Genomic DNA, 27739 nt, shown 5'->3' with positions numbered 1-27739 from the left:
AAAACATTCAGAGATCAGAAGAAAAACTTTTGATAGGACTAAAATGGGAAGAAAAAAACAATAACAATCACAGCAGTGGTGTCATGTACCAAGAGGCTGGCATGCATATGACCCACAATTAGTAAGTACTGATGTACTGTTGAACACATTGCAGCGTGTTAAATGTGTTACCTGGGTTTGGGGCTTTTTGGAGTATTTGTATTAGTAATAATAATAGTAATACTGATCCACCTTAGTTCCACCAAAGAATATAATAGAATAATAAGGTACTCCCTCTGTCAGCGCCCTGTAGAAAGTGTATTACATGCTGAACAAGAGAGAGGCAAGGCAACTGAAACAGCCACTTCAATTATTCAGATACGGGCTGCAGAACACAGTGCAGGTATTGTAGGGCTGGGAAATCTAACATATAACATCAACAATACATGCTGTTAAGAATTATAAAAAGACACATATAGTTATTTGAAAACAAACAAACACAAAAATACAGTTTATTAGGTATACCTGCACAATCTAATGCGATCCAATGCAACTGTTCGGCTGTAAATTCCTCTTTTATGATGCCTATAATGTTCGGGTCTTTTTGAGACAGTCATAGAGGTGTTAACTGAATTATATGTTTTAGCACTGAGCTCATAGTGGGTGGTGGTGTTCCTAATATTCTGCCCCTCTCATGTATGTAAATAGACAGGACAACACCTCTCAATATAATGTAGTCCATTACAACACCACCTTTAACTATGACCTCACTAATAAGCATATAATTGAATTCACACATTTCATACAATGTCAACAAAAACTGAACATTATAGGAATCATAAAAGTAGACCTCATGGCAGAACAGTTGTATTGGATTGCATTAGATTGCACTAGTGTACCTATCAAAGTGGCCACTGAGTATACAATTAGCAGCAGCTTTCTGGGTTTGTTTCTTTGTATTATATGGTATTATAAGGTTTAAACGTTATTGCCCACTAACAACAGCTTGTTTCTCTAAAGGGGAAACTCATCTAACTTTTTAAATTCCTGCCAGGAATTAAAAGCAACATTAAAAGGACAGACTGTAGTTTGAACTCACAGTCAGTTGGTGGTCCTTTGATTCCCCCGTGTCCTTCATGGCCACTTTCGGTCAGAGAGAAGGATAATAAGCGTCAACGGCAGACGGGACACTGGACCACCGTCTTCACTGTCGGTACCGGCATGCCAGCTCCTCTAAAAAACCCCCACCTGTTTCGCCCACATCAACACAACAAACAACTAGAGGAGGACTCTCTGCAGCTGCTGTAATGGTTTCTGACTGTGTCCTCAGAACAATAACAGCATCTACCACAGAGCTTAACAGCCTCACGCTCAGCTAACGTCCCCTGTCGTACTATCAGCCGAGTCCCAGCTAGTCTTTCTGCGTCCTTCAAAGTGCGTCGACGCTCCACCGCTCGTCCTGTGCGTTTCCCACTCAGCAGGTCAGAAACAGGAACACGAGAATAATTCAAGAGCCGGAGAGAGGTGGGTGACACCGGCAGCAGCCCACCTGCTACAGTTACTTCCCTGTCTCTCCTCGCTGCCCTGCTGCTGTTGTGGGTTTCTGTGTGTGCGCGCGCGTGTATGTGCGTAACTACACGTTGTCCCTGGAGATCAGCAGAGCAGCGGTGTTGTATCAAGCTAGCTACAATAAAAACTAGCTAAACAATGCTCCTTCCGATTATAAAATAAAACCGCGGGGTAGGCTCTTGACATTTTCATTGCATGGGTCGGGATAGAAAGTATTATGCCAGAAAAAATAATATGACCTGGATTTAGTCTATTTTTTTTCTCATATGTGTGTGTGTGTGTTTTCGTATATTACTATTTTTTTCGCAAATGCAAACATATATACATTAAAGCTACCTTCTACAGTGTTCCATATTAACCTAAAAATATTCTGGTATACTATGTGCAGCTTTTTCTGCAGGAGTTGTTGATACAGCCTCCACTGGGCAGCACTTTTTGTGAGACTATGGCGACATCTGCTGGAAGAATTAAAAATGACTTGTTCAAAGATATTTGAATAAAAACAAACACAAACAAACACAAACACGCAGATACACACGTTCCAAAAAAACCCAAAAAACCGCATCCTCAGTTTTTGGGGTCGTGTTCCCGTTTTTAAAAAAAATCTAACAAAGTCAGATCATCAATGACCCAAAAAACAAACAGTTTTGAGGATATCTTAATTATATGTGCTTTGGTGCTCAAAAAGCCATGTTGTCACAGATGGGATGAAATGTTAATTAATTAAATGAGGCATTTAAAAATGCTCTGCTTGGATTTAGCATGTAGTGTTGGATCTATATGGATTTTCAGCAAATTAAGTTCAGTTACTTAGTTAAAAATTCTTAATTACATCTACACCTTCTCCCTTGTCAAAACCAAAAATCTAGAATCTATCAATATGCAAATTATTATCATTTCATAAATTAAACTACTATAATAATAATAATAATAATAATAATAACGATCAAAAATCAGGATATACTAGACACAAGATGTCTCCTATGCACTGAAAAGTCCATTCTCAGTGTATGTGCACTGGAGGCTTCAAGTTTCCACATATTTGAACCATGACTGGCTCCAAACTAGCTATGATGTCACAAATCGTGCCCGTAAATGTTAAACTTGCACAGAAAAACGTTCCACCTTCAGCAGATGAATGTGAAAACAGCGTTCTAGTGTCAAACTCTGCTCATAAATCATTCTGCGCAGTGAAGCTCAAACATTAACCAAAAGTAACATGAACCAAAACACATATTTGAGTGGAGGGAGACTTTTAAGATATCATAAATTCATATGTAAGATGAATACTATCAGAACATCAGTACCATTATAACAAAATTCACAGTAATATGTACAAATATGGCTGCATGTGAAAACAATTTTAAATGCAAAGATTTTCTCAGTTTAATGTCATTATAAAATAGATACTTTAATAATCTTTAGTTAGTTGGTTCTAGGAACAAAGCATCACTGAACATAATCATATTAGTATAGAACATCACAACCACAGTGCTAATGTGAATCATTTTGTGGGTACTTTACAACAGCGTTCCAGTTTTACAACATTAATTAACACACAGTAGTTCAATCATCACTCAGGGTTACTGCATGAAACTAAGATTTAGCTAATAAACCTATTTGGGATATGGAGTAACCATTTAGATGCCAACAGGGCTATAAGCAGGTGTTCATTTAGCAGGGTGGGAGATATGATGTACAATTTTTCTAATTTTTACTTCTTTTTCAAATTAAGTAAAGTGAAGGCACATTTGAACATTTTGAATATAAACGTCGAGCTCACCTAGAACTGCAGCTGTGTCCATTTATTTTTCACTTATAAGCTACTATAACTCATATATGGAGTCCTTCAAAAGACTGCATCTTTTTTAATCTTGTGAGGAAAGATGTTTAATTACAGTATTTGGGTAGGCCTACAAGATATTATATCATTCAAACAAGTTATGGGTATGGATTACAGTATGCCCAGTGGGTTAATGTCTAAAAAAAACCCCATTTTTTGAGACTTTAGGGGTTTAAATGGGGTTTAGGAAGTTTTTTCTTGCCACTGTCGCCAAATGCTTGCTCATGGTGGGCTTTGTTGGGTCTCTGTATAAATATTATAAAGAGTACGGTCTAGACCTGCTCTATAGAAAAAGTGCAATGAGATAACTTCTGTTATGAATTGAAAAAAGTGCTCTTTGGTGTTAACGACATTAATATGCAGCATTGTAGTTGCAATACTTTTTCTGTTCAGTGTATCCTCCTCACAACAGTTTCCCCTGTGGTGTCGTGCACCCAAAGGACATGAACACCTAACTGTCATGGTGCAGCTGTACCACTCCCAGTGTCTGTTTGCCCCCTGTTGGTTCCCTCCTGTGTTTGTATGTGTGTGTGTGTGTGTGTGTATGTGTGTGTGTGTGTGTTGGCGGGGCGAGGCCTCTGGTGAACCTCCACCCAGAATCTGACACACCTGCAGCTACTCACCTGTTCTTCATCCACCAATCAAGACCATGCAGTGCATCTACCCGGCTCTTCTCACCAGTCTTCCCCAGAGCGTCTGTTTACACTAGTGGTGCAACGGCTCGGCCTCTGCACTGCTGTTGTAGAAAGGTTTCCTGAGTCCACGACCAACCCTCTGACTCCTTGTGTTCAGGCTCACTCCTCAAACCGACACCTGCGTCCGATCTGCTCACCGGCTCTTCAGAAGCTCCTCGCTACGGCTTCACCTCTGTTCCGCTTCAGCCAGCCGTCCTCGCCCAGTCTACCTGTGCTCACGGACTGTCTGCCTCAGGAATCCTCACCGCTTCACGGAGCTTCCCTCCACACACCTGGTTGCTCTTTCAACTTGTTCGTACCATAAACCAAAGACTAACCACTTTAACTCTGTGTATTATAACACTAACAACAAGGTGAAGACATGTCAAGTTGTACTCAAAACTGATTTATTCAACTCACAATTAGACCCCTAAGTTTAAGGTCACACACAACATTATGCACCACTCAGTGCCTGTACAATGTAACATGCTGAAAGAAATGACACTTAAAATAATTAATAAACAAAACTGCATGTATTAAATCCCCACAGAAAATCAGTGTTAGTCAATACAAACATTGTTTGGATGGTTTGAATTAATAATTACCTGAATATTCTCATTAATCATGGTTAGAGCAGCACAGCTTCCCAATTTATGACAGAAACTACAACTTTATTCTATTAGCTGGATTAGACATGCAGGAAACATGAATTAATGACCCTTTATAAAATACAAAAAAATAGGGATCCTTTGTGACATCTGCACGCAAAACTAGAAAAAATATATAAAAATGGCACATTGTTTAAACAAGATCAAAATAAACCACATCATGAATGAGACAACAGTCTGTTATTGTACAACTTATATACAGAAGCAGTGGTCTCAAGGTAGTCTCGTCTCCAGGAGATTTAGAAACGTAAAGCTTCACTTGCAGGCATGTCTGAGTGTGAATGTAAATAAATTATACCTCAACAATACCTCCTGTGTGCTGCCGGTGCTGGGTTTGTGCTTCACAAATAACAAGCATGAAACACAATACATAGAAAATAATATGCCATGTTTATATCAGCTGTCATGTTCACATTTTTCTCTTTGGAGACCTGAAGGGACTAATAATTTTAATTTTTTTTACGTTATTCTGAACATGTTGCTGTTTTACTGCTGTGAGAAATGAATCCTCAGAATTGCTTCTATCACCTGTTTCATCAGTTATTAATCAAATAAAGTTATTAATAATCTGTTTCATCAAGTTTTAACGGAGGAACTCATAAGGACATAAAGACAGTCAAACCTTTGCCATCACAGCTTTTTCCCCCTCAATGCTTCACCAATAGACACAGTCTGACGACTAACTTGTGTCAGGTAGCAAACGAACACGACTTATTCAGAGCAGGTTAAGTTCGACAGCACGTGTCAGAAATATTTAGCAGGTTCCCCCATAAATAAGAGAAAAGTGTGATTAATCGTTTATGAGCGTACAACACACAGAGGCCAGTACAGATGTGGTTCCATTGTCCTGAGACTGCACGGACTGGAGTCCTGGACTAACGAGATGTTACACACTGTCCTCTGTGATGCGAGTGAGTAGCCACATACTTTGTCTGTTGAGCATGTGTGTGTGTGTGTGTGTGTGTGTGTATTTGTGTGTGTGATGCTGTTTCCCTCCTCAGACAGATAAAGAAGTCTATGCTTGGAAGTCGTTCCCAAAGTGTCTTCTCTGTTCCTCGGTCATGGACAGATAGGTGGCCCGCATACTGGGGGAGTACTGTGGAGGAAAGGTAAACACACACACACACACACACAATTACAAGCTGATTCTGTGAGCTGATGGTGAGGTCTCACAGGTATGGACTAAGCCTATTCATCTGCTAAAAAGAAAGAAAATGTCATGGGGGTTTAAAAGAATAGTCCACTGAAAATCTATCTTTTGACTGGAAACAGGGGGAAACAGCTAGTCATCATGTAAAGGAGCAGAAGTATAAAGTAGCATGAAATGGAAATACTTAAGTAAGGTACAAGTACCTCCCATTAGTACTTAAGTACAATACTTAAGCAAATGTACTTAGTTGCTTTCCACCACTTCCAGGCAAACAGCCTAGACTCAGAAAGTCACTGCTCCTAGCCAAGAAATAGCACACAACCCCCCATAAAACCCCAACCTGTTGTTTTTACACTTTGGTTTTTGTACAGATTAAAAAAAAATCTAGCTATAATGTGTTAATTAGTGAGCCAGGCTAGCTGTTTCCTCATTTCCGGTCTTTATGCTGAGCTAAGCTCCTAGCTCTGGCTTCATTATTAAAGGTACTGGATTTGCAAGTGGTATCAATCTTCTCATCTGACTCTCAGCAAGAAAGCAAAAAAACGTATTTTCCCAAAAGATTTCTTTAACGTTTCCTGTCATTTCTGATCCTACCATTCCCTCCCCATCCAGCAAGTGTTCCCAATATGTTCCCACAAGTTTTCATCACCTGACCTCCACACCCACCTGTACACATGCACTCAATTCTCTCATCAGCTACCCTGTATTTACACCTGCCCTTTTAATGCTCAAAAGATAGATTTTCTCACCTACACCTACAAAAATGGTTCAGGCATAGATAACAAATGTAATCTACAGTTTGTTCAAACAAATCAATCCATAACTCATTAAATGTGCCATTATGCCAAATGTTCCAATCACTTTGACATTAACAGTAACTGTAACATCACTCTAAATCTGTCAATACCCAGATAACATAAATTCTATAGCACTACACAACATCTGGTGCTTAACACCTTGTGGCAGTACAAGCTATAGAATTGAATGGCTGGAGCAGAACTGCATGCACAGGGAGGTGTGAGGAAATCCAGGGACATAACTACAGTGCCACCCTGTGAACGGCAGGGGCAGACAAACCCTCACTAACTCAAACAGACTTTCTGGAATGAGGACAACAGGTTGTGAGTTCAAAGCCATGCCAAACAGGGAAACTGCACAGGAACCAAACAAAGTAATGTGAGGTGAAGGAGAGCTAAAAGACGCAGATGCAACAGAGGAAAAGTGAGGGAGTTAATCCTGAGGAAGAGTTGAAAAGACTTACTCGGTTTCTATACTGCTGAGAGTATATCTCCAAAAGTTGATTAAAAAAAAGAGGAAATATAGAAATGAAAGATACAAACAAACAAACATACACATGACAAACGAACAAACAAAAATATATAAAAGAAGCTGTTAGCTGCAGACTACTGCATGGTGCTTCTCCCTCAGTCATGAGGGAGAATTTGATTATATATTACTTGCTGGTATTAATTAGGAAAGAAGTCGTAAGGCAAAGTACATCACATTTGTTGATTAATTCAAATTGAAACTAGGCTGAAGGTTACTGAGAATGATGACATAAGCAAAATAATAGAATCAAATTGATATTTTTCTTCTTAATCTACACACCGTACTAAAATACTAACATGAAGAGTCGAAAATATATTATTCTCTGTCACAGTTTTGTGGAATTTAAACCTCTACACATAACAACAAATAATATACAATTTATCAGACATAAAATATGTATTTAGTTTGTTTTTCCTGACCTGATGATCAACATTGTTTCTATAAATTATCCTTTAAAAATAAGATTACAAAACAACTGATCTAAAGTAGATTAGATGCCTAAAGAATGCACTCAACTGCTGTATTTCATCACACACTTGTGCAGCATGTTATTAAGAGGCTGTGCCCAATGAAAATTTAATCCAAAACGTTTCTATTTTTATCTTCGTGATGTACAATAACAGGAGACAAGTGGCCCAGCAGGGGACAAATTTATTCAATGAGGAAGAAAACCTTTATTGTCACCAGTGAGTGAGTTGACCCCTGTCACTCCCTCCTGGGAATTTGGCCTGAGAGAGGCTAAATGATGTTCAGTTCATGATTAAATATTAACTACATTACTTCTCCTCTCTTTGCTTTGGTACTGTAAGTCAGCCTCCTGTAAGTTATGGAGGGCAGAAGAAGGCACAGTGTACAAGGAAAGAGTATCTCATTAAATACCTCTAAAAAAAATCCTTTAAAAAGTTCATTAAATCAAAGAAAGGTTACTAGATATGACTTAATATTTGAGTGATGTAAAGGTGAAATTTAAAAAAGGAAGTGAGCTGAGTCACCCAGTAAAAATATTAATGAAATAATCAGCAGTTATTCATAATAAAACAATTTCCTGTGCTTTAAGGGCTAAATCTGTTAGCTCAGAGGGAAGTGACGTCACAAGAAGGACTTGGCCTCTGGGACCCAACGCACCGATGGGGGTGGAGAGCCTCGTCCGATCAGAGGCACGTTCTCGTATCGCGGATTTCCCCCAAACAGAGCTGTGTGGTTCCTGAGAAAGAACGAAAGACTCTACTCAGATGTCGGAGGAATTATGAACACATGAAATTTAGAAATCCCACTTTGTACACTCACATGTACTCAGACATGGGGGCGTTGGAGACAGCTGGGGCGGGCGGGTGTAGGCTGCTCTGGCTGCCCATGCTGCTGCTGTAGCTGCAGAAGCTGTGCATGTTGGTGACGTTGGGGTTCTGAGTGCTTATCCTCCTCGCCCGCGGGTTGAATGGATCCTCCTCATCGATGTCGTCATAATCTCGTTCCCTAGAGGAGGAGAGAAACATCGGGAGAGAAACATCGGGAGAGAAACATCAGCGGAGGAGCCAATGACTGGCTTAGTCCAGAGGTTTTCAAACTGTGAGGTGTTCTGCACGGGAGAGTGAGAGAGAGTGAGGCAAAGATACAGTGTGAAGTGAAAAGGACTGGTGCATGCCGGTGTTCTAAAAACAATGGGAAGTTAATTATTGTAGTTTGGCCTGCTGATTTGGCTGTTTATCAACATGGGCAGTGGCAGCAGCCGCAGTGTGTGTGACACAATTATGACTACTTCCTCTCTGAGTCATACCTCAGTCAAATCCTACAGACATGATGCACATATTTTTAGACTCAGTGTGACTTACACTATGACACAGGATATCATTATCTCCAATGTCTATAACAAATAAACATCCATGAATCCACTCAGAAATCATAGGAAAAAAGACACTCCCTACTGTATAACTCCATAACTTGCGTGCAAATCATCACACTTTTACATATTCCCCTGTCTCAAATTAATCCAGTGATAGGTTTCTGTACATCAATGGGTACACTGCACACATAAACTGCTAATAGCTTCTTTCGGCATACTTTTAGTGGTGCTGATTAGCCAAAATGCAAACAAATATATGCTTAAAACATGGGACTCTAGTTGTAGCCTACAGTATAACTCACTGAATCCTTGGCAGCATTATACTTCCTGTTTACATCCCACAAAGCATTACAGGAACTGTAGTTCCGAAATGTAGAGCATCCTCATAGATTGATTGATTATCCCCAAAATCCAGGAGTGACAAAATCCATTAATATTAACTTTTTTCATTCTAGGAAGCCATGTGTTTCTTTAGTACAGTATGAATATCAGCTTACAGAGACATGAAGCTTTCTTGGCACATGTGATCCATCACAGCCGACGTTTCACCACCTTTTTTTTTTTGGACAAATTTGTGTTATCAATGTATGGTAATACAGCTGTGAGCAGGGACTCAGATGCTGATAAGCATTCACAAGCTCTACTGTCAGGAAATCAAACCCAGAAACAGACTCGGACATGGTGAAAAAGATAATGTGAATTTTGTTGTTTCTTGCATTACAAAAGGTTGCTTCTTGGTAGTTTACATCTCGAGTGTCAGTGTGTCTTAACAAGAAGTGTTTTCAAAACAGCCCCTGCTTACACCTGCATTACTCAGCCCATCCTCACCAGAAAAACAGCCATATAGATCATCTCTGCAAGCAGCTTGTTCCATATTTAAGCTTATTGTGTGACTTACATAACATACTTATTTTAACCCAAACCATTATCTTTTCCTCAACCTAACCAAGTAGCTTTGTTGCCTAACCCTAACCAAAGTGCAACCATTTCACAACGTTAACCATGTGTTTAACGCCACGCCGGCCATATATGTCATTTTGGGAGTCACTGGCAATCGACCTATCCTGTCGTTTAGGTATGACGACGTGTTGGCATTACTACATGACGATAATGTAACTGACAAAGAAATAAAGATGATAAATTGTTCATTGCGATGGATAACCTTTCTCAAGCAAGTTTCCATTCTCTGCATGTTATTTTTCAGTGTTTACTCAAATAGGTCAAAAACAATGCCAGCCTGAAGGACGGGAAATTAATCTAAAACTATAGTATGCTTTGGTAATGTAAATGACTGTATATTTGAATGGGTCAAAACATGCAAAATCAGCCTTATGGTGCTTTAGATGAATAAACAGTGAAAATGAAAGGTGAGTTTACAAGAAGTAAGCACACAGTAAAAACAGATTAATGCCATGTAATTATTAGCTAGCCTACTATTTTGTAACCCGACACTTTAAACTCACACAATTGAATTTGTATTGGTAGCAAAACATCTGGGCACTTTTACAGTAGTTGTAAAAAATATTCACACACACACACACACACGTACTAGAATGCTCATACAGTGCGTGAAGCCGCATAGAGATGGCTGCAGGATGAGGAAATGAGGGCGCTCAGGCAAGCAGGCAGACAAGCAGAGAACGAACTGACCTGCAGGCAATTTGTCTCCATGCCCTGGGAATGGCACACAGCATGACAGTGAAGGCACAGGCTGCCAGGGTGGAGAAGAGGCAGAGGTAGAGCACACCCTCCACCCCATCGTAGCACACCCCCACCATTGCATCCAGGTAGTCCTAAAGAGATCAAACACATAATATAACACAAACAAAAAGGCAGAAACAATTTGCTTGTATAGGCAGACTATATGTTACTGTCATATGTGAATTCACAGCAGACAAAATGAAGCAAAGATGAAAAAGCACTTAGAGAGCTGGAGTGTGTACTTCATTTGTGTGATGCACAGTCAGTGGGATGTTCAACATTATTCATGTAAACTGCACTGCGCTCGTGAACCACACTGTACAAGTTAAACAGTGCAAGAAACTCACATATACCTTAGTAAGAAAACACAGTTTAGTCATTAAATTTCAAATTCTTTCTGTTGTGCCTCTGCTCTGTGCCCAGTTCCACTTTCAGTTTGATGCTGAAATCCTGCGTGGCCACTTACTCTCCTGTTGACCTAGTTGTGCTGCTGTGATGCCAATTAGGATGCAGTGAACGAACCTTGTTGAGCCCTCTGCAGTCCAGCAGGGCGGTCAGCTGGTGCAGACTGGCCTCTGAGGAGTTAAGCAAATGCTGGATACCCAGTAGGTCTCTCTGTGGAGAGGTCACCATACACTATTACTGAAAAATACTTAAGCACTTATATATATGAGAAAATCCTTCTAATGCTGCTCCTAAAATAATTTGAATATGTTAAATTACTACTAAAATTCATAGCTTGGTGTTTGTGTGTGTGATACCTCAGCTGTAGGGAACAGAGGCACAGCAAACTGCAGCAGACCCTGGATCTGGATCTGCATGGTGGTCAGAGACCTCTGGAAGATGGTCAGAGGCTGCAAACAAGGGAGTGTGTTTGAACGCATGCAGAGTAAAGAGCATGCAAATGAAGAGTAAACATTGATCTTAATGGAAATCTCAAGGGAGGCATCGTAATGAAAGAGTCAGCATACAGTGTAGAAAGTAAAGGTTCTCAAGGCTGTTTAATGGAGCTATTGTCAAATGACATAATGTCTGTGGAGAGGTTAGTTGATTTAAAAGACACAGTTTGATAAGTTAACAGCTAAAGTGGGCCAGAGTTATCTTTGAGTGCTAGTAGGAAACCCTAAAAATTAAATAAAAATGGACACTTTCAAAGTTAACACTTATAAAGGAACATAAAACAGTATGTGCAAGATAAAACACAAGCCTGAATACAACACAGGGCCAAAAAAAGTAAGGGGAAAATATGAATTTGGTTGGACATGGCAGTGGCAATACTAAATGATTCACTTGTCACTGTAACTATAACAACAGTTTGAGGGCTACTTAGTGAATGTGTATAACAGATATAAAAGTAGTAAAACCTTAACTTTATGCCCCCCCCCAAAAAAAGAATTTACAGGTAAAATCAGATTATGTCCTTTAGATAATCTAAAGGGCATCTAAGCTAAGATAGTTAGCTTTCAGCAGGACTAGTTTATCTGGTGTAACTTTTTTCTACATTGTGATTAGATTTAGCTACTGCCTTATTATGTGGTAAAACAAACTCAATTACTAAGATGTTGGAGCATCAGAATTGTTTTTCAATTGCAGGAAACAGGTTGGAAAAAGTTGGCGAATTAGCTTCTAAAGCTTATTTTCTAGCCAGAATTAGCTAACATCACTGCAGTTTGGTTTTTACCTCTATTTTATAGTACTTTGAAATTTTAAATGTAAAGATTTTGGTTTGACCAAATATGTTACTGCGTCATGTCTTTGTAGGGCAGTGAACTAATACAAAATATTCTATTACTACCTTTCAACATTCTGTAGTTTGAGTCTGTCATTGTGGTCGTGCAGGTTTATGTTCTCACCAACAGGGGGCAAAATAAGCTTCCACATTCAGTACAAATAAGTGGATAAATCAAATCCTACCTGAAAGACAGCGCCTTCTGCCCCATGCCTCTTTTGTAATTAACATTCCATCATAACCATAAATGAATTAATCTGTTACATCTCCAAAGTAAAATTGTATCTTCACAGTCACCCAACCTAACAAGAGTAGCCTGGAAACCCCTTGGCCTGCGGCACAATATTGAATTGAAACAGGATATGGTCAATTACCTCAACCATCCATAAATGTAATTGCTTTCCTTTGATCTGACATTTTTTTCTGGATCTGCATGACTGTCCATGGTCAAACTGCTCTTTGCTGCACAATCCAGTGTCCTGATCAGATTTGGCTTTTTATTTAAGCTTGGGTGAACTTGTTCTGAGCCAAGTAAAGTAAAAATAGGACAGAGAAAGTGGATGGAGGAGGACAGTAAGAAAAAGAGAAGAGATGGCAATGATAAGAATAGAAAGAGAGCTGTGGAAAGAAGCAGAGTTGACGCAGGAGTGATGCCCAGAGCAATGGAATACAAGGGCACAGAGGGTACAGGGCACTGCTGCGGTTCAGGCTGAGAATACATGAGAGTGAGAGAGATACACAAGACATGGAGAGCTAGTCTGTTTGCCAATCAGTGAATTCCTGTATCTGCCAGCTTGCTTGTGAACTTTGCACCTGTTGGGTATCTGTGTGGCAGAGAAAAGAGTGCTGACTTTGTTTACCAAGCGGGGTGACTGACCGAGCTGTCTGCCCTCTGTTGCTGTGCTCTTGTTATCCTCAGGGCATGTCTACGAGAGTCAGATCTGAGCTTCACTGGGCCAGAGCTCGCAGAAATTGACTTTACCAAGTCAGTGATGTGACTCACAATCTCTACTCTGCTTCTATGAAGAGAAACCTCAGAAGAGAGGGAAGATCCACCAAATTGCTTCATCTAATCTGCAATTTTATACCCTGTGTCTTGGCAGCTTTGTTGTTTTGGCTTGTTTGCTTGATACATGCCAAAGAATGAAGAAACACAGGAGAAAAAGAAAGAGAGAAAAATAATGGTGACAGCCTGAGAGATATAGTGTCGAATGCTTCGCAATTTTGTAACGTTCTACCAGACTTGTGAAGTGAAGTTAGGATGTAAATCAGACAGACAGGACTCGACAGAGAGAAATAGCTTGACAAAGATGAGGCTTGAGGGGCAGAGAAATGAACTCCCCATTGAACACTGATTTAGTGAATTACAGGTCAAAGGATGTCTAGACATTTAGGGAAAAGTGAGCAAATTTGGTTGAAAGGTTAAGGTTTTAAAACGTTTAGGTTACACAAAACAGTTTTTTCAACAGCATTTAAATGACTATATTTCAATATGCAGTAAGGACCTGCTCCACATTTAAATGTAGTCATTTAAATGCTGTTTAAACAACTATTTTATGCAACCTAGAACTAGGGCCATAGCCAATCCAAATATTTGGATTTTTCATGTTATTTCATCAGTTGACTGCTCATGTATACTCTTTTATATTAATATCAATTCTGTAAATTTTATTTCCCAAAATAAAGGTTTGAATAATGTTCCTTCTTCACACTGCCAGGACTAAAATTCTGGTGTAGAAATTCAGTTCTTTATAAGGCTGGGTATCGAACCTTAATACATTCTGAGCACTTACCGAAATGTATCTATAGCATCAAGTACCAAAAAGTTAAGTATCAAATGTGGTATTGAATAATTGGCCAGATTCTTAGTTTATGAATTTTTAATCATATACTTCCTGATTTAAAACATTTCTAACATTTTAATCAGGCAATTAATTTTATTTAACACTGATGTATTGAGCAGTTTGATTTATTTTGTTAAACGCAAACTCAAGGGGTCAAAAAATGGATATATTCCCCAAAGTAAGGTATTGTATAGGCTCAGATACCGATACCCACCCCTTGTCCTTTATTTATGTTGGCCTAAAAGAACTAAAATTAAGTATATTGAGTCGAAACATACTGCAATCAGCCTGTAAAAATCCCACTGTGTGTATGTTTTTAATTGCAGAATGCTAACTCCCCCCCTAATTCCCAGAAAAAATACCATACACATGACCACAGTGTCCTCTGTGGCAGCTACAGCCCTGCTTCTAGGCATCTACAAAATTGTCAATTTTTCCACTAAATTAGGCCCTGTTTTAATCTACACACGTAGACGTCTTGAGACCTGCAAATCACCAAACCAATGCTCACTTGGTCATATCAGTCAACATTCAGTGGGAGCTCAGCAAAGCGTCCTGTTTCCTACCTGCTGGAAGGGGTTGGAGAGAGTCTGGTTGCAGTAAAGGTAGTAATGAACAATATCTGTGAAACACACAAACAGGCAGAAGAAGCTCATTAAATGCATTTCTAACCATGATTTTATACTTAACTATGCAATTAGTTTCACGGCCACAGCTTTATGCTCTCGAAATTACAACTCCATTAATGCAACATTATTCGTATTATTCACATTGAAACTCACCAGCACTGATGATACCCTTTGTTTGGCTCATGAGGTACTTGTCAGGGGACACACAGAAATCACTTGTGCCCTGAAACAAAACAGGAGACATGTGAGAGCAGTGACGAGAAAACAAAGACACAGCTGAAAAGAATGAACGGTTCTTGAAATAAGTCGGTTCAACTCATCACTTGACACAAAAAGGAAAATAAAAAGGACAGGCTGCTCTTACTATTCTCTTTAACAGTATACTTTTCAATTCTGTCACTCACAACCACTTTCACTCCACTGCTAGTGGAGTGCTAACAAGAAACCTGCCTTGGCAAAATAACAAAAGTGAGGAGCGGTGGTCTCCTCCGAACTGTGCTGTCTGAATGTTGAATGTCCCCCGGGCTCAGGACAAACACACTGCGTGTAGCTTAACCTCCTCTGGGGGGGACGCTAATAAGCCCTGCGCACAGATGAGATAAAGCAAGCTGAGTTCCTCAGCAAACCCGAGCTGCTTTGTTAGAAACAAGGGACACCAAGGAGCTCTGCAATTCAGGAGCAAGTTGTTCCTGAAGGGAAAACAGTGATTCTCTGAGAATGCAGAGTTCTGACTACCCGCTGTCTGTAATTAAGAGTTCTGCGAAGGGGTGCATTCATTATGCATTCATTTATTGTATACTAAAGCGCTAATCTAACTGTAGCCTACACACACACACACACACACACACACACACACACACACACACACACACACACACATTTCCCATGCAAACATCTGCAGTCAGTCAAGCACAAAAACATCTGACATGCACACCTGTAAACACAGACTGTAGCCACACACGAAGATCCTCAGAAAGACAAACAAATACACTGTCTACACACAAACACACCACGGTGGCGTGCAGGTCTGTTGTTCCTCTGGGTGTGGTGGTTGTCTGACATCATTAGAGCACAGCAACTAAACTCGTTCTCATTTAAAGCGGGACACAGCAGTCTGGTTGCAGTGGCAAATGCATTATCACAAGTTCAACCCTCAGTCAGGACGGAGGAGGTCGGTAAGAGAGAAGAAAGCATTTCAGTGATTTTCAGACATTGTCAGACAGCAGTTATATGTTTGGGCTATGTGATGGCTAAGTGGCCACCGCAGCAGGCAAGTTCCCCACAGGTGATCCAGTTACCCTTGACAGTCCAAAACCATTAAAGCCAGTTGATGTGGAGAGTTGCCCACAGGTGTAAATGTCCATTTATTTTAGCCCTACAAGGGACTGATGACCTGTCCAAAGTCTGCAGCTCCTGTAAGCCCCCCAAAATGACTAAATTAAAAAGAAATTGGATGACTGGTGTGTATTTTATACATCATGTCAAGAGTCTGAGTTAAACCACTGAAAAAATAAGAAATTCGAACTTGAACTAAAGCAAAATCTTTCAAAATGATTCAAAACAACACAATAGATTCATGTTTTCTTACACAGTACTAGGGCTGAAACAATTAGTCTATTATTCAATTGCCAGAAAATTAACTGCAATTTTGATAATGGACTAAGCATCTACGTCACTTATCGAGCAAAATGGCAAACATTTACTGGTTCCAGCTTCTCAAATGTGAGGATTTGCAGCTTTGCTCTGTTTTATATCATTTTAAAATTGAATATCTTTAGGTTTTAGACTATTAGTCGGACAAAAAAAGCAATTTTGAAGACATCACTCCACATTTTAGACTAAATGATTAGTTGAAAAAATAATTGACAGCCCTACAGAGTTATTATGTAGAATGGCTAGAATTGTGTAATTTGCTGTTCAGAGCAATGCAGTGTACTGAGTCATAGAGTAGTGCGTCCACGCACACACACATGCAGTTTCTGTTTAACCTTCATGTAAGCAGGTTACACACACTCCTGTACTGCTACTTTTTGCCCAAGTGCAGAAAAATCCCCACATATACAAAAGAACACACATACACAGGCCTGCACCACCCACATTAACACATAACTGAGAGGTCACACATACACTGGCACAAACACATTTATTCGCACATAGATATGAAGTCTGATGATGTACGAAGGAGCCAGTGCAGATTGTTCATGTAATTGCTTTGCTTACAGCCGTTTGTATCTCTGAGCAATTATCAGGGCTTTTTAAGCTATGGTGATGTTTGCTCTCAGGCAGTGAAAGGGCCCAGTGGATGTCAACCATACAGTCCTGTCAGGGTCAGCCTCAGCCAGACACCACATAACAGACAGGTTACATAACAGGCTGACGTAAATGCCATGGTTTTGCAACACACACTGAGAGGACGAATTGTAAGAATTATTTCTGTAAAGCAATTTCTGTAAAGCCAGGTCCTTCATCAAGTGGAGGTATGGAGAGTTGAAGAAGGACTTTTTTTTTAATCTTTATTTGACGGTGCAGCTGAAGATAGACATAGGGGGCGATAGGAAAGGGGGGAGAGAGAGGGGATGACATTCAAACCTGAGCTACTGCAGTAAGGACTCAGCCTTGGTACACGGGGCGCGCTCTACCAGGTGAGCTACTGGGGCGCCCCTTGAAGAAGGATTTTGAAGCCACGATAACTTACTAACTTGGTCTACAGTAAAATATCTCAGGCCAGATTGCAATGATATGGATATTTATGGTTTCCAGATAATAATTTCCAATGATTTTGATGAACCCCTGACTATTTTTTTTGTCAAGCTAGGTTGGTCACAATTTCCCCTTGACCAACACTTGGGCCATGACAATGCAAAAAGATTGATAGCTGCAGATAAAAGGATGGATTGTTATATTTTTGCTGACTTTTCCTCTACTGCTTCCTACAGACAACAATTCCCACGTGTACATAAATAATATGAAAATCTAAAGGACACATTACCATGAAATTCATTGGATGCTTCCATGCGCCTTAAAGGGCCAGCCTTAGCCCAAACTCTCAACTTTTTACGGTAGGTAACGGCATTTGCAGCGAATATTCATGTTCTAATTGAATTGTAAATCATCTGTATGTTGTTTGTTGAAAAGTTCTGTATTTATTGTATGTATGTGTAATGAACATTGCATGCTTGCAGGGTTTTTGGACTGTAAGTCTTGGTTTTCCTGTGTGTCATAGCATTGGTATCACAAGGAATCCACTAGGATTTCAACCATCGATCCAGCAAATGACGACCACAGAGAGTGGAGACTTGTAAAGCAGACATTAAACTGGTAGATGAAAAAGGAAGATGAAACCAGAGACTAATGTGTTGTAACCGATCGCACTTCCTGCTGCTTTCTACCCAATGCTCATTATCTCCAACTTAAATTCACACATGTTAACAATCCTTTGCAGCTCTGAGTCAAAACACAACCTCCAACAACAATCCTGAGGAAAAAACAGCACACATGCCTGAGGCAGGTGAGTCAAACACCAGTGCTCATCCATCTGATATTCATTCTTTCAAATGTATCTCTTTATTTTCACATATCACTCTAATTCTTACAATCAAGGTCATTCAAACATTTGTGTGGCTTAATTTGGGGCTTTAACCATAATAACACTGAAATGATTCATTTATTCAGCATAATAGGCTTTAAAATCTGCAATTGGATTACTGTTGTCATAATCCTTGACTTTGAATGAAGTTATTCAGGCTTGTATAATGATGCTGAGTGTGTTTAGGATTTTGCTCTTTTGTTGGTCTATTTTTAGTGGTGTGCCGTTTGACAGGAGAGATCAAAAGCATATGAGGTGACAGATATTCAAACCAAGATCAGAAGAATTTGAGAGTGGGCAGGGAGAATGCGCTAAAACCTTTTTAGATGACACTGCATGGCTGTAAGGGCTCTTTCTAGCTCACACACATTTTTCTGAAAATAAACTTAGGCAAAAAAAAAATAAATGGCAAGACAGGCTAGAAAGACCCTTGATTGGCAGCAATGCAACTAATACATGCAATATTTTGGATGAAAAGTCTTGATGCAAGTGCAACAAATTGCAGTTGGATCCTTTGTTAACAAAAAATTGTTGTGATGTGATCGCTCTGACAGTTGTTTCCCATCCTTTTGTAACGACACACTGCAGATTGTTAAAATGTATTCATATACACATGCAGGTATATGCACATAAGAACATGTGCGGCAGTGGATAATCATCTCTTCTCCCTTCCCCCCACACATTGAAAGACATTTTTCAAGTGCAGTGTGCGCGTAAATAAAGCAATTTATCATCACTGTCAGGCTTGACAAGAATTGATTGTTGAGCAGTTTATACTAGTTTATATTGGGGTAAGCCAGTCAGTGAGGGGTGAGGAAACGACGCAGCTCACCACAGCAGTGGCCAGGTCAGCTCCCAGAGAAGTCCAGCTCAGGACCAGCGTCAGCACTCCAAACACCATCATCCTGCAGGGACACAAACAGCAAGGTCACTGTGCAACTCAGTAAAATAAACATTGAATCAAATGCAGATAACTGAAGCCTTAGCAACCAGGACATGATAGCTTGGTAAAGCTTGTCCAAATGAAGTAAAGCCATCATTCGTCCAATTGAAACACAATGATTAATGATTTACTGATGATGATGATTATCACTTGTATCACTTTGCAGTAAGTTCCTTCCAATAATTTGTATTGATTATAAAGGAGACACTATTTTCTTGCTTAAATCACAATATCTAGGGTCTTTCATTTAAACCTGCAATCATTTTTTTGCTGCTTGGTGGCTGCAGAAACAAGTTGTAAACATAACACTGACATATCATCACCATTTAAGTTGATATGGCGAGCTATAGCAAACAGACGCTTATTTACAGATAGGGAGCAACGTTAGCATTAATTTGAAGATCAGTTTGTGTCCACCTAATGAATGTAATTCCAATAATCACTCTCTTGTAGCTTTATTTTCCTCTATACCAACAATAGAATATGTGTCATTTCAGCTGCTAAATGCTCCACTATGTTCACAAGCTAGGTGCTAACTTTGTCTGCCCGGTGTTTGGTGATGGGTAGGTAGCAAATTTTTAAGCATTTTTTGCTGATAAAAGCTGCCTGCTGCTCCCAAAAAAGAAATTGATGAGAGTGGTGAGAATGAACCAAATTGCAAGCAGGGGAAATGGGAAATGGTAAATGGACTGTACTTATATAGCGCCTTTCTAGTCTTTCTGACTACTCAAAGTGCTTCAAAGCAAAATCAAAACAACATGTTAAAAGACACTATAAAGCTCCATAGAGCTGAGGCAGAGCTGGGTGATAATTCTCTGTGGGCACAAGTGACTCCTTTCACATGATCTAATTTTAATATAAAAATATTTATTACAGCTGCTAAGTTGCTGTTAAGTTGGTCTTTTCATAAGACTTGAGGAAGAAACGACATGCCGTGAGATGCAGGACAAAATCTACAATAGATATAGATGACAAATGTGTGCACAATCTCAAAACTAAAGCAAAAAAGTGGAATTTTGTTAATATAGTTTATCAGCATAGTACAGAGGGAGTACAGTGACGCAAATGGAGTAATTTTCATATCAGCCTCTGCTATTGAAAGGAAACAGCGTGGGCCCCGAGGGCCAGGAGTGGTGATCTCATCAGCCTGTCATCAACAGAAAAAGTCAGAGGTCATGTTCATTTCTGTGAGAGTTGATTCTGCAGCCTTAACATACAGCTGCAGGGCCGTAGCTTTATGAACTCAGGAACGAGGATCAGACCATATACGCTCCACTGGCCTACATTCGATTACAGCTCCCTGGGTGGATGGCTGCTCCCTGCACCCATGAGGACATAAAAATGTGGTTTTGTTTTACAGTGGGCTCCCTCCCCAATGATCTCATAGTATCAGAAAGTGACATCAGAGACATGTGACAATAAATGGAGAGAGCTGGGAAGATTTGGGTGAGCAACACCCATTAAAAGATGAACACTGGTCCTATCATAGATCAGCTCTTGTTAGGTAAAATAATCCAATAAGCTCCGGTTGATTTGACCACTGTGGCACTTTCCCGATATTCCCCTTACAGCATGTCATCAGGGTTTAAATATTATTTGGGTATGCATGTCCAGGCCCCGTCCATTTTTCAAAATTCTCCAGCTTCCTGGCTAATTCAATTCACAATGTGCTGAGAAGATACTAAGCTCCCAACATTGAACTTACAAGCCACCACTTGCCCTTACTCATTCTTCCTTTATCTTTTTTTTTCAGTTCTTTACTCTCTATTCCCTCGCCCCTCTCTCCCCTATCTTTTCTCTGCCTTCTGCCTCCCTCTTTATCAGTTATTCACTCTTGTAGTCTGTCTCCTTCCTTCTCTCAGATACAGAGGCCTCACAAGCCCTGACACTTAACAAGGAAAAATATAGGAAAGAGAGCGAGGCTTCAGAATCCTTTTCTTGATTTAAAATCGAAAAGCAGAACAGATGCAAAAGTTGCTATACTCTATTAGTGGTTTACCACAGTAATGTCTGTATGTACCTGCATAGGGTTACATGGAAAGTAGCTCAGTATCTTTTCTGAGAACAATACACAAGTGCTCTGAATGTTTCTGTGGGTTGTTTTTACTAATTTTGTGCGTCTACTACATGTTTGTTTGCATGTGTCTGTACACGCATCTCTATATACTGTATGTCATCTGTCAGGGTTCCCAAAGTGGCCTCAAGAAGATGATCAAGGGAATAATAAAAAAAAGTCTGTTAAACTAAATTCTGTTAATTATTTCTGACTAAGTTATGATTTTTTCTTGTGAAATACTGAATATTTTCACCTCATCAGGCTTCTAAAAATCTTTCAAGTAAAACAAAGTGAGCAGGAAAAATCCCTCTTTGGTTGAACTGGTCAGAACTCGTGTCCACACTAAGGCCACATTCAGGCCAAATCAGGCATTGCGGTAATTAGCTGCAGGGTTCTGCAGTGGTGTGTGGGGGTGCGGGCATGTTTATTTGTGCTTTAGAACGTAACTGCTTTGAAACAATCAGAAAATAACGTTATATTTCTCTGATTCACCGGCTTTCTTGCTCCCTCTCCTCATTCACTCTCTAGGTCGCTCGACCACCACTGTCTCTCTGTCTCGCTTTCTCTCAAACAAATGAACACAAACCAAAGGAAGCTTCTTGGTATCGCTATTTTTCAGCATAGACTGCAAGCCAGACAGAGACATCGAAGCTGGGTACATGAAATAAACCAAGAGAGGACACAACTTAGAGAGTATCATAGTTTGGTTCATGAACTCCGCCTGGAAAGCACCTGGTTTCGGTGATATTTCAGGCTGATTATGGAGCAGTTTGACTGGTCTGATTGCCGAATTAGCCACAGCAGCATGATGTCGGGTTGCGTTTCTCCAAAAGTTGATTCTATTTCAACTTTTCCCTACTGAAATTAATAGGAGGACTGGCGTTTTTGCCACAGCGCCTGATTCGGTGTGAATTGGCCCTAAGGCCATAAACTGTGATGAGTGGCACAAGCACATATTGCTTTGTTTTAAAAGGTCATAAGTCAAAAAGGTTGGGAACCACTGGCCTATGTCTGCCATACTATGCCCATTTGACCATTTATTGTTGTAAGGTATGTGATACTGGACTGTGAGAGATTCTTTATCTATGACACTGGGTGACTGGGCAAACAAGAGAAATGCCCTCTGATTGCCTCCTCAGTGCTGGCAGGTCACATCCAAACCAAGCAAGATTCTATTCACTTTTGTGCTCTGTGGGCAAAGGGGATTCATTGAGCTACACAAAATTGCAGGAAATCGGGTGTAAACTTGATGCAAAGCACATCAAGTGAAAAAGTCACAGAGGCCAATGAGCAGGCAGATGATGCTAGTAAATGCACTCACCAAGGATGAAGTCAAGTCACTCTGAATTAAATCTGTTTGGGAAGTTGATTTTCTTCTTAACTGAAAAATATTTTGCAGAAAACTGATATTATATCCAGTCTGTACAAAATATATGGAAAGTGATGGCTCTATATATTATTATTATACAAACCACATACTGTATGTGTCAATTGATATCACTTGACACATACAGATATATATATATATATATATGTATACTAGAAGTAATTATATACTTCTGATATCACTCTAGAGTGTTGTGCAATTTCTTCAAAGTTTGAAGAGCTGCAGTTTGAATAAATTATCAAACAACCAGCCTCTCATCTCATGTTTTTTCAAATCAACAACCTGCTTTGACCTGGATTTTCAGCTACTGGACTGTGGCCCTACCGCTCCTGCTGATTTAATGAATATTAAAGAAACTGTGCCATCTTCATACATATGGATTCTGCACTTGAAAGGTCATTTATACTGTATATATGCAGAACTACAAAGGTACACTTCGCTGTGGCACACCATAAATACACGGGTCTAGGTTGGAGGCCAATATTGAAATGAAGGTCGAGTCCTTCTTTGTAGACAGGATTCAAAGCATTTCATTGCAATTAAGTTTAATTAAGTGTTTAATCACATTTAATTTTGAACAAATGAACCATTTTCTTATGTTACATGATGCCACACATATGCTTATCTTCTAGTGTACTGGTATTATCAGTGCAGAAATAATTTATTGATTCCCGAGGGGAAACTCTTTTGCTACAGAATCAGAAATATGCAAATGTCCATTCTTCAGGTAATAATGGACAAATTAAACACATATGTTAAAGATTTCACACTTTGACAGGAGAAACATCTCTCAATAACCTGGGTCAACTCTTTTTTAATAGAAATCAAGTTTATATATTCTTTAATTTTTTTCAAGTACTATGTTTTTGTACCACACATAAGCTGTAGGGGGGTGGACAGCAGGCGTACACAGCACAGGACACCAAAGACTTTTGGCATCCTGAGTCCTGTGTGATAAGGTTTAGGCAACAAAAGCACTTTGGTTAAGTTTAGGGACAGATTGGTTAAATGTTAATCAAGTAAACACGTCCTGTTGACTTTTTCAGTATATAACCGAGCCCACAATAACATGACCATGAAAAAACACTGATCATGCCATGTCATGTAGGAAGACAAATGAAATTTGTTGTCAGTGAACATTTGGCAGATATGTTCATTAAAAACGTTTCCTCATTATGGTGATAAAAACGTTAAGTCAGGCAGCATTACGTTTCTCTCAAAACCTATTTGCTGTTGCAATTTAGTATTACTGTATATAAGAGACAATTATAAGAGACAGGGTTGTATCTGTGGGATTCTGTGTAGACTTGACTTTTATTTTAATCAGTTAATTCATCTGGTTTCAAACTAAAAGTAAGTTCTTGCATAAATTACAATACTTTTATTGAGGAAGAAGATATTTAAGCTCACGCAAGCTCAACTGCACGCTCAACTAGTTGCTGAACTTAGTTGCCATTTCCTCAGGCTGATTGTTAGTCAACTGGTACTTTGGCCATTTGAGGTTACCTGAACTAGCTCTGGCTTCCCCTGTAAAACTGTTTATTACTTTACACACAGAGCTTCTATTAACACTTGCTTCCTCCAGGCAGTACATTTATATTTTTACTCCTTCTTTCTTACCAATACTGTGATTTTGTCTCATTATAATTTCAGCACATCCCACTCATTTGCATTGTTTGTTTAAATGACAATTCTTCTTCGTGTATGTCCTTGCTCATGACAGCGCAAATGATTTCTGTCATCCAGGGAAATTATGTTCCTCCCTCTTTTACTTGCTTCTGTACGAGGGGTCTTGCAATCCATAACATTAAGCTTGGAAATAGGCTTTTGCTGTATTTACACCTTGACATTTTAAGGTTCAATTCACGCAATGGATGCTGTATTATGTACGCAGGTTTTGAGTCAGTTTCTGAGATTTCTGTCACCGCCCCAATACAATGGAGGTGGATGGAAATTTGCTTGCAGTGCTCAAAGCATTAAAAAAAAATTACAATTGAAAAAATTTAGCAACAACATGCCCCTCCAGAAACAGAAACAGACCATAAAGAAATCCAAATAAAAACTGCTGACAGTGAGGTTTTTGGATGTCTCCCTCTCTCACACGTGGGTGAATCTTCTTGTCTAAGCTGTTACTGTGTGTCATGCTAACACAGAGCCAGCCAGTTATAAGTACCAGGAAAAGTCGGTAAGCCCCCAGAGCGTAATCTGCTCTCGAAAGCCTCCAACCACTTCCACTCTACTAGAAGAGAGCATGCCTTGGAAAGGCAGACACTCTTGACACTGACTCATCTCGTGTGTGCAGAGGGGTGGGAGGTTGAAGTGGAGGTGGGTTTGTGGTTAGTAGGGCAAGTTTAGTGCAGCTCACACCCTGAACTGAATGATTGAGAGAGACAGAGTGACGCTCGGATGGATGAATGGAGGCCTGGGTGGATTTCATGCCCTGTGAAAGCTCCTTTACACTAGGAAGAAAAAAACCCCACATTCTAGTGGAGATGGATACACTTAGGCTATAAATTCTGTAAGAAGATTAAATGAAAGGGGAGGCACTGCATGTGAATATACACTGTACATACAGTACAGTATTGTGTGCAATGTATCATCACCTGTAATATCATATTTCAGTGTAGTATGTATTATATGTGGGAGTGTTTTTTTATGCCATAATTCTGTCATACTAACATCCTGTTTCCATAGAAATGTCTTTAAGCACCTCCTGCCTCCTTTTAAAAGGCCAAAATACTAATAAATATATGAATTATATTATTGTTTCTTATCAAGAGGACATTGTGACATTAATAATTTTTCTTATGTCAAGTTTGGTTATGTTTTAATATACCCTGCATGAGCTTTTACTTTACTTGTCACTCATAAAAGGTAAAATCAATAAAGTATTGACCTGAAAAAAGGCCTAAAAATACAAAGCTGAATAATTAATGATATGCCATATAAGGCTCCGGACATAAAGTATGTTGTGTCTGTTATCGAATGAAAATTCATGTCTGAAGCCATTTAAATCAGGTCAAGTGTTAAACTGGAATAACAATGTTCAGGAAGTTATATTGTTGATAACATCAACTGGCTTTGCTCCCATCTCCCCTCAGCTCTCCAGTCCAATTTGTAGAGCAAAGCTAGTGAGACGGTATAACTGCCACAGTGGTGGTAGAAACTCTAATTTGTAAAACCTTCAGCCTCTTAGATGCAGTTTTATAACTACATGAAGTAAAGTAAATGCATCTAGGAGTAACTGGAAGAAAAAATAAATTTGGTCTAGATTTAGCCATGAGAATGTACAAGGTGTAATCTGTTTCATTTGGAAAAGTGCACATTCAGTTCCATGTTGAAATATCTGGATTAATGGAATCTGTAGCAGCTGCTGCAGCACTAATGTGACAAAAACAAAAGGAATGTATTTTGTTTCCATATTGTCTTTCAGATAGTTGTGATTTACTTAGTTTGCTAAGCTCCCAAATCACCCCTTCTTTCATATATCCTGCCCCTGCCTCTTCACTCTCTGTCTTTCCTTCCTGTTACACAGGATAAGAAAATCACACAAAAACATACTAATGGAACAGATTGCTTCTTTTCTTTGTAATCAAAAAAATAGTTCTTGTCTTGGTAAATAGTTAATTTTTACAGGCAGTATTAGACTCACGTCGTGAGCAGCCAGCGAGACTGCTTGGCGAGCCCCAGACAGGCCAGCAGGCAGATGATCAGGTCCACGATGAGGAGCAGCAGGTAGGTGAGCCACCTACAGAGACAGACAGAGACAGAAAATTAAACCGCTGCGGGTGAAGTGTTTTGGCAAAGTAGGAGGAGTTTTGTTAAAGGGAAATATCGGTTGCATGGGTCTTTTTGTTGTAGTTTTTGCCATCATTCCTATCAGTAACAATAACACTGTATTCTAGTTAATGACACAGCACAGCAGGTTTGTCAAGTTATGCATTTCTTAACATGCACAAGGTTGTTGTCTTTTTTTTATCACCTTTACAAAACCAAAAACAGAAATCCAAAAGTGTAGGAAATGGATTAAACGGTGTGTTAATCTGCTCTAACGTAAGCTGCAAATCTGCTAACTAGCTTACAACATACAATAGTAACCTAGCGTTACTTAAAGTCAAGGAGCATATCATTGGCTAACTACAGGTTACATTACAAAAAGCCCTATTCAGGACCAACACATGCATGATGCTACTGTGTCAGAGTTTAGCAGCGTTAGCAGCTCTGACCTGCTCTTTATCATCTGGTTTGGGGGCGTTTTCAATCCAGCAACATCAGCGAAAACTCGTTACCCAAGACAGCGTTATTCTCTCATCCTCAAATCCTTTTCTCTTGTAAAATTTGATCACATTGTTGGAAAATACAAACAATTAAGCATAAATCTGTTTCATTTTAAAATAAAATAGGATTTAAATAATAATTGTATTCATAATACTGTGCTATTTCATTATATTCCCTATTTATTGATATTTATTCATACTACTATTATTGCTGTGCAATATCCAGTCTAATAATCTGGTTAACCCGCTACACTTAACTTGACAGTTCTCATTATTGCACTATTACTTATTACTTATATTATTACATTGTATTATACCATACATACTTATCAACCTCTAAGTCCACTTTGGTACTTACACTTATTTTAGCTTTTATACTTCTATCTTCATCACTTTGTACTTACTTTTTCTTACCTGTATTATAGTGTATTATATTTTGATTTGCTTAGTACTTCTATTCCTCCTATTCTCAAGTGTGCATCGACGTGATAGTGAGCAGCTGTTTCCCCTCGGAGATGAATAACATATTTCTGAT

General features: G+C 39.4%; 2 protein-coding genes across 3 annotated transcripts in view; both read right to left on the bottom strand.

Moving 5' to 3' along the window:
• The window catches only part of kif19 (kinesin family member 19), a 40386-nt gene extending 38756 nt beyond the window's left edge, over positions 1 to 1630 (bottom strand). Inside the window, exon 1 of the mRNA XM_044177767.1 lies at positions 1079 to 1630. Coding sequence (XP_044033702.1) covers positions 1079 to 1117 — 39 coding nt within the window. The 5' untranslated portion in view covers positions 1118 to 1630. The remainder of the gene's footprint in view (positions 1 to 1078) is intronic.
• A 2820-nt stretch (positions 1631 to 4450) lies between these two features.
• The window catches only part of ttyh2 (tweety family member 2), a 64124-nt gene continuing 40835 nt past the window's right edge, over positions 4451 to 27739 (bottom strand). The window contains exons 5-15 of one of the 2 annotated variants that reach the window (XM_044177770.1): positions 26580 to 26675; positions 19374 to 19446; positions 15109 to 15178; positions 14893 to 14948; positions 11515 to 11607; positions 11276 to 11368; positions 10703 to 10845; positions 8500 to 8685; positions 8338 to 8416; positions 7145 to 7171; positions 4451 to 5829 (exon numbers count right to left, since the gene is read on the bottom strand). In XM_044177770.1, coding sequence (XP_044033705.1) covers positions 5749 to 5829; positions 7145 to 7171; positions 8338 to 8416; positions 8500 to 8685; positions 10703 to 10845; positions 11276 to 11368; positions 11515 to 11607; positions 14893 to 14948; positions 15109 to 15178; positions 19374 to 19446; positions 26580 to 26675 — 997 coding nt within the window. In that variant the 3' untranslated portion in view covers positions 4451 to 5748. The remainder of the gene's footprint in view (positions 5830 to 7144; positions 7172 to 8337; positions 8417 to 8499; positions 8686 to 10702; positions 10846 to 11275; positions 11369 to 11514; positions 11608 to 14892; positions 14949 to 15108; positions 15179 to 19373; positions 19447 to 26579; positions 26676 to 27739) is intronic. The other variant, XM_044177771.1, reaches the window with a different exon arrangement.

The sequence above is a fragment of the Siniperca chuatsi genome, linkage group LG20 (genome assembly GCF_020085105.1).
Source record: "Siniperca chuatsi isolate FFG_IHB_CAS linkage group LG20, ASM2008510v1, whole genome shotgun sequence".
Taxonomy (NCBI): domain Eukaryota; kingdom Metazoa; phylum Chordata; class Actinopteri; order Centrarchiformes; family Sinipercidae; genus Siniperca; species Siniperca chuatsi.
The sequence above is the reverse complement of the archived record's forward strand: the minus strand, read 5'-3'. Positions and strand labels throughout refer to the sequence as shown.